This window comes from Zootermopsis nevadensis, unplaced genomic scaffold (genome assembly GCF_977971745.1).
Source record: "Zootermopsis nevadensis isolate Lab colony 2312 unplaced genomic scaffold, Znev_1.0 Znev_ptg000011l, whole genome shotgun sequence".
Taxonomy (NCBI): domain Eukaryota; kingdom Metazoa; phylum Arthropoda; class Insecta; order Blattodea; family Termopsidae; genus Zootermopsis; species Zootermopsis nevadensis.
The window spans coordinates 12769402-12784699 of NW_028259143.1; the positions used below are offsets into that span (position 1 = coordinate 12769402).

At 34.6% G+C, this 15298-nt stretch overlaps 1 protein-coding gene and 1 long non-coding RNA gene across 2 annotated transcripts; both read right to left on the minus strand.

The window, feature by feature from the left end:
- Window positions 1–271: 271 nt before the first annotated feature.
- On the minus strand, window positions 272–10597 carry LOC147874097 (ankyrin repeat and LEM domain-containing protein 2 homolog). The gene is made up of 7 exons (XM_087347356.1): window positions 10300–10597; window positions 9268–9605; window positions 7176–7487; window positions 6134–6286; window positions 5007–5227; window positions 3115–4229; window positions 272–2132 (listed from the first exon to the last, which is right to left on the minus strand). The coding sequence occupies exons 1-7, from the start codon at window positions 10454–10456 to the stop codon at window positions 1897–1899; spliced, it is 2532 nt and encodes an 843-aa protein (XP_087203482.1). The 5' UTR covers window positions 10457–10597; the 3' UTR covers window positions 272–1896.
- A 278-nt stretch (window positions 10598–10875) lies between these two features.
- On the minus strand, window positions 10876–15090 carry LOC147874098 (uncharacterized). Its single transcript, XR_015534786.1, has 2 exons — window positions 14957–15090; window positions 10876–12867 (listed from the first exon to the last, which is right to left on the minus strand). It is a non-coding gene; the product is annotated as an uncharacterized LOC147874098 (long non-coding RNA).
- Window positions 15091–15298: the final 208 nt, after the last annotated feature.

The following is a 15298-nucleotide window of genomic DNA, read 5'->3' on the forward strand; positions in this document are numbered from 1 at the left end:
ACAGAGGAGGAGCCCTTTCTTGCTTCAGCACCATACCCCTTAATCTATTCTCTTAACTCTTGATGATCTACAACAAGTTTTCCCAACCTGGTATCTGTGCCCTGCCCACATTTTTTAATAATGTACCATGATAAATTAATTTTTCCTGTGTGAAGATTCCTGTCTTCTGGGTTGTTGCTCCATGTAGTCTGGTTGAAGTTTACTAACATTTCAGAGGTGCGATGATGGAGGTAGCAAATACTTCTGAAACGCCTGTAAACTTCTACCAGACTATACACAGTGCAACAACCCAGAAGACAGGCATCTTCATACTCACTGCCATATGAAAATAAAATCTCACTAATTTTAAGTGATTAATAAAACCAACATCAACAAATTTATAAATACAATTATTTAATATGTGGAACTGTTGGTGTTAGTATAATTTTCAATAAACTAACATGAAAGTTAAAATTGTTGTCAGTTACAATATGTAGCCCCTAAGTCAATAAGAAAGGATAAATGTAGTTCCAGGGTCTTCAAAGGTTGACAATCCATGCTTTACATCACATGGGCATAGACAGGGAGAAAAATAATGACACTTAGTTTCTCTGTACTATTATAAAATGGGGACCACATATTTTCTGAGAATATTGACACCACATATATCTGAAATTGTATGGACAGGAACAGGTGTAAACTGACTTTCATATTACATCAACAAACATGGCAAATTTTATTAAATTATTATATTAAATATTTGCAATATTTCTTGTTATCACTCAACAGTGCCAAATGAAACATATTCTTTATTTTCAGGATACTGCACTACTATAATTCCAAATAAATTTCAGAATTTTCTGGTCATAAATTTTGTAGATGGAGATAATTTTCCTGGTTGTCCATGTGTTCAAATCCTTATCTGTAACACGGCTGCAATGTATAAAATTTAAAACATAGAACACAGCACTGGATTTATAACATTTCCATTATTTAAATACAGAAATGAATCTTCTCATGCTTTAGAGGAAACCAAAAATTAATGGAACATCTTTCTGATCTGTGCATGATTTCTATTATTAATTCCCTCCCAAATTTAGGGGATCGATTTTACGTGTTTGTCAGAACCCCTACATTCTGTAAATTACAACTAGTCCCTTCAGGTCTTTATACAGGGCTAGTCTAAATGATGTTCCCGATTTGAAACACATGTTACTCACGTTTAATGAAATTCAGATGCACAAAATTGGTACCGATGGAAAGAGAAACTCTCCAAGTTTATGTTGGTATACTTCGCGGCCGCATAGTAACACTTTTCGCCGCCAGGGGCGATATGACAGAAAATTACTTCCAACGAAGGCAGAGGAGCCTTTTGTGTCCTGGATTTCCACATTCACCGGACCTGACGCCCTGCGATTTTTTTCTGTAGGAGTTCATCAAAGATATTCTTCATGCCACCCTCACCACAGACCTTGCCAGAAGCCATTACAGCAATCGATCATGATATGCTGCAACGTGTCTGGGAGGAACTCGACTACAGGTTGGATGTGTGCCGAGTTACCAAGGGGGCTCGCATTGAACACCTGTGATGTACTGAAACAAAACTTGGAGAGTTTCTCTTTCCATTGGTACCAATTTTGTGCATCTGAATTTCATTGAACGTATTATTTCTTTCATATCGTGAACATCACTTAGACTAGCCCTGTATTCCACTAAACCAGGGTTCTTACCCTTTTTCGCTAGCATACCACTAGTTCTAATTTAACACACTAAATGTACCATAACCAAATTCGTTCAGGGAAATCTTATTTATGTTAATATTATCTTCTGCTTTTCTTACTTAGTTCGCATACCACCAGTGGTACGTGTACCACAGGTTGAGTAACGCTGCAATATACAATATTCAGTCTCCAGCACTTATATTAGCATAAATTTCCATTTTAAAAAGACATGTACATAAAAACACGGATCAGAAATCTTACCTTCTGAAAACTCACCACCTGATGATATGTACGTCATTTTATGTAACTTATTAGTTTCTGAATTATATGTCTGTCTCTTTTTAAAGCTGCTCACTTTCAGATTACAGTGTGTTTCATCAATGGAACCTTCCATCTCACTAATTCTTGTACTATCACACTGCTGGTCAGAATCTAGTGGAAAGTACATAATTAATTAGCTTCATTATTTATTATAATGTAAAATATGCTAATAGGATCAACAATAATGAATATGAGGAAGGAGATCAATTGTAACAGTAACTATATTGTCTAAAATCCTTTGAGTGTCACAGAAGAAGAATAGAATGCAATGGTATTTACAGCATTCACAGCACCATCTACTGAAGTAAAATATTGGTACTGCTAAAAATCTCTTTTTAGACATTCTAAACTTGTATGATTTTTCAAGAACAAATTGATTCTACAGACTCCACTCACTGGAAACCCTAACACTTGGAGGACTTATGTTTTCAAGAAAGAGACCAGTATATGCAACGAGTATAGGCGTGAATGGATAAAAATTTGATTTGTTACAAAGGTCGCTCAGTTACATTTGGGAGTGTCAAAGACTTCAACCTACATCACACGAACTGATTCCAACAAAAAATCTGTAATTCTCCTGCTTCATATTTGGGGCATATGATTTAAATCTTAGCCTGGAGACTAGTTATCCTAAGGTTTTTCATGGTTTTACTCAGGTCTTCCCTGCAAATTCTCGGATCAGACCATGTCCACCTTCTTCCATATCCTTTCAAATTCATTATTCATTACTCATCTCATCTCTTGATGCTAAGTAATCTGAACTACTGACAGTATCATTGAATAAACCACAAATAAATAAATACATACATAAACAATTTTTAGTCACATTCAGCATTTACTTACTTTAGTTCAGAGGTTCAAATAATGAAGAATTATCACTAGATGGAACTGAAATGGTGATGGATATATATTTATTTTCAGTGCTTTGTTAATCCCCGAGTATCACTACATTTTTAAGGTGGAATAAAGGTACCTTACATAAACTAATATAATTTCTACAAGTAATAAATAAAATTAAATTCTACAGACCAACACACCATGACATATATTTTATGCAAACAACGTAACAAATATGCATGTGTCAAAAACTCACCATTATCTTCTACAAATGTAAGTCGTCTTGTAATTCCATCTGATGAAGATTGTGTGTTAGCTTTGTCAGATGTATACCGCACATGATTTCTCTTGAAGGACCAACCTTTCCTAGAATTTCTCATAAAATTATGATTTTGTCTGAAGCATAAGCACTGTGAACCATCAGACCAAATCCTCATACATTCTTCTTCTGTTCGGACATGGATATCTTTCTTAGCACCACTGGTTTTGTCTGTGTCTTTATCATTTTCTTGTATTTCTAAGGCGCAAAGAATATACTCGGCAATACATTTTACCTGATTACGTTCACAATTGGTTTTTCTTTGGTGTTCATCATATGCATGTGCATCACGGTAACATATGCTCACATCATCCTCTTCATCTGAATAAGAACATGACAATGGGGAAACTGTAGATTGAAGGCCAGCCACGACAAATTCCAGTTCATCACTAGTAAGCTCAATAAGCTTTGCTGCTACGATTACGGCGATTCGAGAGTGAACGAGATTAAAATCGACAGATGCGAATCTGGCGTCATCTTTAAAACTGCTGACAAGATCTTGGAGATGCCTAATTTCTGGATGAAGCATGTCAGGCACTGAATCACTAACCCGTACACTACGACCAACAAACGCGAGTCCATCAAACATTCGTTTAGCGAACACACAACAAGATTTTTCTACACATAAGAATGGGCTAAGACCTGGATTCAACAGAGTTTCATCTTCCATGCCAGCATTTGCATCCACTTTTCGATGACTGTACACATTTGATTTGGTCTTAAACGCATTCTCTACTAGTGGTTTAACTGGACTGGTGTCAGACAGACTGCACGCTTTAAAAGCAAGGCACAGATTTGACACTGGACTAATCTCATCATCAACTGACTGATTTTCACTATACTCTGTTAAAGATGATACACAACCATTCACTACACATTCTGAACTATCATAACACTCCTTGGTTGAATATGGTTTCTGTGCAGCCTCCTGAAATCTGTTCTTCAGATAAGCCTCAAGTTTCTGAAGCCCATCCTCAGAGGCCAAATTTGTAAATGTATCAAGAAATGGCCAATATTCATTCCAACCAACCCTGAATTCCTCAGCCAGGTCCCTGTAAAAAATCACAGGCACAAAATATATTATACTTTCGGGCAAAGTAAAGCAGATATTTTCCTCCTTTGCATTATGCTTCATGGTCAACATTTTCTTTGGCCAATAACATCAAGCTACTAACTGAAACTGTTTGAGCAGGACACCATTCTACTACCAAAACAAATATACTAATATTATTTCATGTGAAAATAGTAAAAACATTTTCTTGCATCCAATTATTTTTATATGGAAAAACTGAGGAACACTGTCAACAAAACTGAATGAATGATAAGAGGCAGAGAAACAGCATAAAGTAGAATAAAACACGCATCTAAATACAGAAAGATAAAATGGAAGGAAAGAATAAATGGCTTTGTAATTTACCATCAACAATGCTTGATATTACTTATGATTGGCTGATGTGTGAGTAGTGGAGTCAGCATTTTCCTGTCTCGTGAGGTTCTAAATTTTAAAATGTATACATTCAGTAACAGTAACATATCATTTTGCTTCATAACCTAAACTTCATTTGAAATTACATATGCACAATATTCGGTTTTAGAGGTTAACTGGGACGTGCAAGGCTAAAGGTTCATAAGGGGCACCAAATACTCTTGCCCTTTCTCAGGTCATAGTGCATGTTATCTTATAATACATAAGAATATAACTGTTTGTTGAGTAAAATAATTTCTATATTTGAAACTCTGACTTCAAGAACCACTTAGATTTGGGCAAACAGTGTCTCACTACAGCAAAGTGAAAGAAACATAAGCTTGAAGTCGTCCGTATCTCCCACCTGCCAACTCTTTCTAATCCTTTCTCAACATCCAGCAGTCTAAATGCATGACAACTCAGACTTCCTGTATATGCCTGTCTGCAGGCATTCTGGTTTGGAGTCCGAGGCATCCGAGGAGGAGTCTTCCACTTCTTCCGAAACACGATTGCTTTTTCATGATTCATTGGTCCTGCATAAGCCCGGATTTCCATTCTTCCATTAAGTGGATCAGCTTTTAATACCTGATGAATAAACATTTTAGAAACATTTTAGAACAAACAGTAAATTAATAGAATGACGTCTCCTCTGATGATGAGCCATGTTTGTATGAAGTTAATTTTCTGCATTTCACAGACTGTGTCTGCCTCCAACACCAGAGACTGACAGGTTGATTTGATTGGTGATTGGGTGGGTGTAGTATAGATATATATGCACTGTCAGCTCATGGAGCCCAGTCTCCTTGATCAAGAATGGACCAAGGGGATAACAGTAGGTGGTGTATGGTGATCACCCTACCTAAAAGGACACAGTCCCTAGATTATTTCCTATAGAACTGAAAACTGAAACACAAAGACAAATAAAAATAACAAGAAATAAATTCAGAAGGCATTCAAAATATAATAAAGTCAAGATACAATTAAATAATGGAAAACAGCTATTAAGCACATAAAAACAGAACATCTACAAAAAAATTCAAAAAAGCTTTAATCAAGGTGTTTTGAGAGGAACACATTTAATCTGTACTCTTCGGTGCTAGGCAATATGATGAATAACCCATTATGACGGAAAAAAAATTGTGACAAAACATTTCACGTTAAGTAAAACATTTTACAAACTGTTATATTTGATAGCTTTGGTTACATATGAAGTACATACACAATACATGAGACAGAACATATAAACCTCCTAGCATCCATCAAATAAGCAGTGTGTGGGGTCTAAACATGGTAACAGAAGTAACTGTCAACATTCCCGCTAGAAATGAATCTCCAGACATCCTGTGAACACCCTGAATTGTCTCAGCTTCACTTTGCAATTGACACCTTGTCAACTACGTGCTCTTATATGAGAGAATTCTCTGACTAAATTAAATTTCTCAACAGGACCCTGCATAGTGGATACATGTGTAAAAACAATTTATTACCAACCAAAGGGCAAGCAGGAGAGAATGGATCACCAACAGTAGGCTGTACAGAATTATCCTCTGATCTAAGTACAGGAACATAAAACATGTCATCCAGTAAATTTGACAGTTTTTGCCTTAGACTTTCATCTGGAGAGGAAACACGACTGCAGATAACCTGGAAAAAAAGAAGAAGGAGAAATCATGAGTATGGTAAGTAAGATAGAAATAACGTTATGTACATATAACCACACTATTTTAATTGTTTCAGCTATGTAAAATGCTACATCTCAGCAAGCAGACTGGTCCTCTGGCAGCACTCCACATTTGTATTAGGGAGGTTAGCTAGTTTGAATCTTGACCAGTCTAATCACTATCCGGATTGTCATTTTTCTGTTTGTGAGTCTCTCCAGGCAATTTCATGGAACTGACATAAGCCATGACTGTATATTCCCAGATTCTTATCTATTCACAATTCATAATTATCGTCACATCACATTCAATTATATAAACTTTCTAAACTTCAAAATGGAATCATATACTGTACAGTATTTATAATTTCATTATCCTTGGTAAAACTCTAAAAGAAAGGCCTTCACAAATTCTTACAAACAATATTTTAAAATGTCAATGTGCTAAATACTTTATGATATACACAATTTAATTTTTTATGAAAATCAATAACACTGGGTGTGAACTAAATTTCTGGGTTATACTATCACTGAAAAATATTTTGGACCAACTAACTCCAAGGTAGAGGACTTTTCATTAAAAATGTCTGTCATTCAAATAGTCAAAAAATTCCCTCATTTCATGGAATTTGATGCGCCATCACTTTTTCAAATAATACTTTTGACCAACTTCCACCTATGCCTTGACCTCTTGTCCTACGGTTTCCCAAACAAAACTTTGTACATATTTCTTGATTCTCCCATCATACTACATTCCCAACCAATCACATTCTTCTTAGTTGAAGCACAAAGAATAACATAAACATTTTATACCAAGTACTCACTCCTGAAGAATACTGTGATGTATATATGATAATGAAAATACATGTTACTTGCATCTCTTGGTGTTTGTCCATATTTATTCCTCACATGTCTATCACATTGTGGATAAGACACCAATACATCTACAACTGAAACAGCTCCCAATTTAACTGCAAAATGTATCGGAGTCTCATTGAGGGCCTTATCAGGAGTATTCAGGTAAAGATCCAACAAGATACGAGCTCGGTCCTGACAGTTGGCAGCATCATCATCTCCATACAGCAACTGAATAAATGCAACATTGCTCACTGTCTGTAGAATTAGATCACATATTTGTGCGTCACAAGCCTTGGCTGCTACATGCATTGCGTTATACCGTGAGCCTTCCTAAACCCGGAAAAGACAAAGAAACAGTAAATAAATTATTTAAATTTCATCATTTGTCACGTAAATGTGCAGTAATAGAGATTAAATATCACTTATAAATAATAACTGACAATTATGTACAATTCTCTGCTAGCGATATTCTATAATTGCTGGTCATTATTGATAATGAATAGATTATTCACTTTTACCATAAATTAAATATTACCAATATGATTGTCAGGCAGAACAAAGCATAATGATTTATAAGTTTATACAGTAAATTACAGCTAATGTAAAATAAATAAATAATATATAAATAAAAGACTGTGACAGATCTTAGTGTAGTTCCCGGTGCAATTAAGGTTGAAAGTACCCAGAAAAAATGGTAAATCCCCATAAGAGTTGAAATCAAAGAAGAACATGGATGTTTTTCTGTTTTACATTTGGATCTCAAGATAAATGTCAAAGAACAACACTGACTTTTATTTTAATAAAAATGCACAGCAAAGCACACTCCAGTTCACACACTGCTGCTTGTTGGGAAAATCTTGAATATTGCTTCCTCAATATTTTCTTTGATTTATTTTATGCACTTTGTCTTTCAAGCTACCCCATAAATAAAAATCACACAGTGTGAGGTCTGGGAAACAAGTTGGTCATAAACTTTCATTAATACATTTTTCACCAAACATGTCAGTTATTGTGGCCACAGAGTTATCGGTTGTGTTCACCTTTACTGAATCCTGCTAAAAGTAACCATACACCTCCTTTTTTTCTGTTAGCTTAAGGAAAATCCTTTTCAAAATCTAATTAACATAGCTTCCTGAGTGAAGACTATCCATAAAAGAAAAACAGACAATTATTCACCATACACTGATTCCACACCAAACACCAACTTCTGGATGTTGAAGTAGAATATCATGAATGACTCCACGGTATTTTGAGCACCAGAATCAGTTATTTTGTGTGTTCATGTGTCCAATTAAGTAAAACCAGGCTTTGTCAGTAAAAAACAATACTTGTGGGTCAGTGAATCTTCATTCATTGTCTGGATAAACCAGTTGCAAAAATGTATTATTATAGCTGGGTCTCGTGGTTGTTACAGAAATAGGTGAAGTTTCATTAATTTTATAGCAGTTCATGCTGAGAAGACCGAAACATCATATTGCTAGACTAGATATACCAGTGATTTCTTGACAAATGCTCTAATCTTGCAATAGTATAATCAAGTTTTTCTTCTCTTTATTTTCTTATGCAATTCTAACCTATACTTTTGAATGTATTAACGAAACCTTGGAGAAATATCAACACCAGATAATTTTTGTTTTAAGTTCTCTGTGATATATACATAAGCTAAATTGGTTTTTTACATAATTATCCAAATACAAAATAACAACCCTGTATCTTGAACACACAAATAACAGAGGAAAAAGAAAAAACATTACTCATGCCAGTTTTCATAACCCTTTCTTAACCCATGGACTTAAAATTTTTAACAAACTTTGGTTTCTGTATATAATCACCCATACAAGAGCCTGGATTTCATTTAGTCATTCATAGATGGCTCCCAACTACACATATAAAAATAAAAAAAACACCTAACTTCAAAATCCCCTGCTTCTGATGCTCACTCTTAATGTTGTGAAACCATTTTATTGCACAGAATGTTTTGGTAGGGCAGTCTGATTTATTTTTTGTGTATGAAAAGAGCATTAAAATCAGAGATGACCGAGTTAGGAATTCTATGTAGAATACTAACACATACATTTCAAAACTATTTACAAGAAAGCAATCTGCATACCTGAAGAATAGCTGGAGTATCTCCACTGCTCACTAGGTAGCGAGGATTATCCCAGATGGTGGTTCTGAATGTGTGAGCGTCACCACATTCTATCAATTTCCTCAGCCAAACCAAGTCCTGCGATTTAGGTCCTCTGAAAGGACTTGGTTTTTCGCCTATTACAGGACTGCTGGTTTCTAAATTTTCTGTTAACACAGATAAGGGAACTACAATTTCAGGAGCTTGAACTGCAAATTCCATAGCCTCCTGTCTTGTCTTAAACGATTTTAACCTCGCTTCCTTGTATTTCTTCATAATTGTCAGTGCTTCTGATTTGTCATTATAGACATGCAGAGTGTCTGAAAAATAAAGCAAAAATGTTTATATATACAAATGCTGCATAAATCTGTCAATGGAAATGAGTGGATACTGTATGGAAATTCAACAGACAGTAATTAACTATTTTACATCCAAAAGAAAATAATTAAAATAATGACAGGTATTAAAAGCAGAGGCTCTTCTAGAAAATTAGTTAGAAAATTTTCTACGCTTTCATTTGCAAGTGAATAAATACTCTCCTTACTATCATTTATGGTGAAAAACTTGGACAAATTTCAAATAAATAAAGATGTACACAATCTAAACATAAGATGTACATATGACCTTCAAATGCCAAATCCTAACCTCACTACATACCAAAAAGGAGTATATTATACAGGTATCAAGTCATTCAATAATCTTCCACATACAATTAAGAGTTTAAATCATGATATAAAAGTAATCAAGTCTGCATTACCTCTTAACCTACTCCTACTCTGTAGATGATTTTACCTCTGTTGACACTTCTTAAGCTTTAGGTATATCTATATGTAAATAAGGTTTTGTTGCAAGATTTGAGGTTTCACAGCGGTGAGTATGAAGATTTCTGTCTTCTGGGTTGTTGTTGTATTTAAAATTCATAAGTTCTGTACTTATATTATTATCCGTGGAATGTAAATACACTATGTCTACAATTCAAAATCTTAAAACTAACTTTCGAATGCACCTACTTACCATCAGATTCTAAGGCAGCGTTTCTAGGTATATTTACACCGTAATACATTTTTTCAAAATTATCAGGATTACAAAATTTTTGTTTCGAAATTGCCGCGTCCTTCACATATAAAACGTTGCGTTTAAATAAAAAATCTACTCTACACATAACATTCATAAAACCCTTCTTAAAACAAGAACTTCAAAGGAGTCAAGGTAGGAAGACGTTAAATCAAAGCATAAGCTTTATAAAACTCGAATTCAACTGTTTTTCCGTTATGATGCATTTACTAATACCAACCACAGAGACCTACCAACCTCGGGATGATAGACACCATTTCACGGACTGTAAAATGCTATTACCTTTGGTAGTATATACATCATGCCTGATGAAATCTAAGGTTCTCACGGCTTGAGTGCAATTGATTCAGTACTTGGGCATTCATATGCTAATGGAGGATTAAGTACAGGAGCTTATAAAAGTGTGAAGGAGTGAATTAATTGCATATATGAGGTTCTCACAGCAGGTAGCAGCATTGTTGGTCTTTGGTTTTAATGCTGTATGGGTTTCTTGGTAAATAATAATAATAATAATAATTCAATTCATTTCATTTATTACAGTGCTTGGCAACATCCAAAAGAGGTCAATAACAGCCAAGCACTAACAATAAACATAACAATACAAAAACAAACAAACAATAAACTAAATATATAGATGTACAATATAATAATGATAATATATCAATTCATTAATTTGTTACAAAATAATCAACAAGCAAATGAGCTGAATAATATGCCTAGGTATATAATAATTAAATTAAAAACAGTTAAATATAAATAATACATACAAAATGAAACTTTAGTAAAAAAAGAAAAAGAAAAGGAAATTGGCTAAATAAAATGCCTAAGAAAAATATTCTCCTTGTTAAAAATGTTGATGCGCTGACAGACTGCATTAACAGCAGAAGCACACCTAAACAAGGAACTAGCTTTAAGACTACGATAAACAAAGAAACGAGAAGTAGTCTCTAATGCATCTGGAGGGCACGCGCAAAGAAACTGAATCCAAAACGGATGGGCAGCAAATTTTACCTTTAAATATATTAATGAGAAAGAGAGCATCAAGATGGCTCCTCCGCAGGTGCAGTCAAAGAAAATTTATCCTAACTGAAACGTCTTCATAATTATAGTCACTTAGGCCATTAAAAAATCTGGCGTGACATAAAGCAGCAAATTTCCTTTGAATTCTTTCAACTTTGGTGAATCAGTGGAAGTAATAGAATTCCAAGTAACAGATCCATACTCCAATTTAGACCAAACAAGACTATTGTACAAAACCAATAAGCTATCTAAAGTAGAAAAAAACAAGACGTAATATACCTAATAAAATTTAGCATTCTATCTAGTCTAGCAATAAGATGTTTCAGTCTTCTTGGCAAGAACTGCTATAAAATTAATAAAACTTCACCTTTTTCTGTAACAACCACGAGACCCAGCTATAATAATACATTTTTGCAACTGGTTTATCCAGACAATGAATGAAGATTCGCTGACCCACAACTATTGTTTTTTACTGACAAAGCCTGGTTTTACTTAATTGGACATATGAACACACAAAATAACTGATTCTGGTGCTCAAAATACCCTGGAGTCATTCAAATAGTCAAAAAATTCCCTCATTTCATGGGCCATCACTTTTTCATATAATACTTTTGACCAATGCCTAATTATATAAAATTTCTAAACTTTAAAATGGAATCATATACTGTACAGTATTTATAATTTCATTATCACTGACATCTCTAAACACTTTATGCAAAGTGTAGAGAAAAACAGGTTTATATGCACGTAAGTGAGTAAATAAATTATTTAAATTTGATCTTTTGTCATGTAAATGTGCAGTAATAGTGATTAAATATCACTTATGAATAATAACTGACAATTATGTACAATTCTCTGCTAGCGATATTCTATAATTGCAGGTCATTATTGATAATAATATAATTACAAGAAAAATCATACAGTAAACTGAGACAAAAAAGGTGAATGAATCAGTGGGTCCTACGTCCAAGAAGCCTAAAGTTTAATTTGTGAACATATGGAATTATCTCTATTTGAGAAATTTTTTTTTAAGAAATACTCTTATTGCTGACTTCCTTTACTGATCAATTCTTCTTCTTATTCTTTTAAGAATCTTTTATTCCTTACCTGCATAAAATTTTAACATCATGTGAAAATATCCCATATGTGCTTCCTACATAATAAACTATCCATTGCATTAAAATGTTCTAATATCTGATATTAAAAATTTAACAATCCCATTCTTTATAAGTACAAACATCAGAATTTACTACATCTAGATATAGATAAACATATTTCTAATTATAAAATATAGGCTATTAGAATTTCATAAGTATTTTTCTTTCCAACCGCTCATGACTCAATGGTGAATATGATCCTGTAATTCTGTGCCATGCCTGTGGAGGAGTGGAAGACTGCATACCTTTTTGGTATTGTGAAGAATCTGCGACAGGTGTCTGAAGCATTCTAGTTCTTTCTTTAGGCCTCGAAGGAAGAGGACTGGACCATCTGAAAGTTACAAGACATATAATTAAAATGTTTTACCTTCTTAATGTCCATTGACAAATTCTGTCCACCATTTCCACTTCTTTGTAATTCAACTTTATTTTCCATAGACATTTAGTTTAAAATTTGAAAAACATGTCTTCTTGTTGATGAAAGACTCGGGTTACAAGTCGCGTCAGGTGGCTGAATGGTGAATAGACCATATCTTCTGCCAACGTTTCGAAAACAACCCCTGCTCTCATCCTCAAGGCTGCTGCGTAACAAATCTGAGCCCTGAGGATGAGAACAGAGATTTCTCTCACAATGTTGGCAGAAAATATGGTTCATTCACCATTCAGCCATCTGACATGGCTTGTAACCTGAGAGTCTATCATGAAAGCTTCACTTTATACATGTCTTCTTCTTATTATCCATATGCACATATTAGAAACTCTTCTCTGACAAAAAGGAGTTTTACAAAACTTTCTGTGTTTATTGAAATACATGAAAAATCTTAAATCAATTTAACAATCACAAACTTCAAAGTGGAACATAACAGAAATATTATTAATGCTAAAACCATTCTCTTGTAAGCATAATTACACAATTTAACAATCCATTTCCAAATGAACATTCCAAACAAGATATTTACTATTTAGTTTGAAAGTGAAAACAGATGAAATACTATGGATGGCTAGGAACGTGTTCATAATTCTTTTTTAATTTAATTAATATTGTGTACAAAGATAATACAAATACAAACAATGGACAACAAATTGAACTTGTACACTTCATACAACATAGAGTACTATGGATTGTCCATGGTGCCTACAGATGTCTGAATAGTCTAAACGTCGTTATGTTGATATAGTAAAAAGTGCAGTTATGTTGACAGACGTGTAAGTGTTATCAAGTTGAAAATTCGACACAACGTGGATCTAAATTATAAATTTCCTATTAGGAATGGATTATTTGGTTTTATTCTTAAATATGGGCGTGTCTGACGAGCCAAACTGTATATATGTCAGCAAGGCGCACTTTTGAGACTGAATCTTATTAAATAATAATTCTGCCTTCCAAGGAAAAATAACTAGCGACCATGGGAAGAAACATATATCTCAAACACCGTTGGTCTCATAGGTAAATATTAAGCGTCCGCCCCAATTACGCGAAGTTTCACGTAAAGAGTAAAAAGAGGCTTGTTCCTTAAGATTTGTCCCAAATAAATGGCCGCCCCGATTAACCGACGGCACAATTAACCGGAATCTACTGTATTAACGTTAAGACTTTTGAAAGACCATGATAGTCGGGACGAATCTGTTCGTTCCACGTCCGTCAGAAGTTAATGTTAAGGAAGGGGGAGGGTAGCAAATGAGGAAGTGTTTACTGTCAGTACTGAAAACATTAACTTCAGCGGTATTACTTTTTAGCTCACTGTTCTGCTTCGTACGTCGGTAATATCTTTGGTTTGCGTAGTACGTGCGTTGGTTCCCTTCTACCCCCCCCCCGCCCCCCAAAGTATGACGTTGGCGAAACGCACGGTTGGGTACCGACTACTGTACATTTGTTTTTAACTGTATACTTGTGTCGATGGTAAAACTTGGTGTGGTATTTTTACAACAGCAAGTGTCCTGAAATTTTTTTATTTTTATTTTTAGTGTTCTGTCTGACGACAGGTCCATATGAACAGGATCCTTCCATCCTTTTCTCTTCTCGGACTGGGACCTGTTCATATACGTTCTTGGCAGATGATCCAGAAGTGGTTTGCCATTGCCTTCTTCTGTGTGTGAATGGAGTAATTGTTGGGATGCCACGGAGAAACCGAGGAAGCCCCCGGAGGAAAACTCCGTGTTACCTAGACCACGGCCTTGCCCAACACAAGTTATAAATTATGAAATATGACTGGAAAAATTATAATAGACAATCTTGATTGTCAGCAACGATTAAAACGGCTTGCGGGCAATTCTCTCTGGCTTCTTACTTACTTAATTGTCGGAAATGTAATTCATTCTGTAAAATATCTTGTGCTTAATATCTGTTGCACGTTCATTTGAAGTTATCAGCCTTTTAATACGAACCCAGAAAACGTTTTACAAAAACATTAAATACGTACGATATTTCAGTTTTACCAGTGTGGCAAGGCATTACTCAGCGCTCCACTCTAGTTGTGCACATGCGATATCACGGGCAACAATGATCGGACTTACATTGTTGACAAAACAGGACAGCAGTTTTTTATTTCTTGGAACAAATAGATGCAACTTCATTATAAATTAAAGATAAGAATATTTTCTGTTGCTTTCACGTTAGAAACGTAAAATAGATCCATCTTATTATTTTACGTAAATACGTCTATAGGGAAGGATCATTCGGCAAAACAGCGTTAGGGAAGTGTGTAAGATCCATATCAACAATGAGTAAATATGGAACCAACCAACCAACCAAAAATCTAACT

Bases quoted from the DNA above. Each gene is read 5' to 3' on its own strand.
- LOC147874097 (XM_087347356.1), bottom strand. From the start codon at position 10,456: ATGAATGTTATGTGTAGAGTAGATTTTTTATTTAAACGCAACGTTTTA. The intron at 4,230-5,006 runs GTGGGAGATACG...GATTTTTTACAG, and splicing joins GGATTAGAAAGAGTTGGCAG to GGACCTGGCTGAGGAATTCA. The intron at 2,133-3,114 runs GTGAGTTTTTGA...ACTTTCCACTAG, and splicing joins TACATTTGTAGAAGATAATG to ATTCTGACCAGCAGTGTGAT.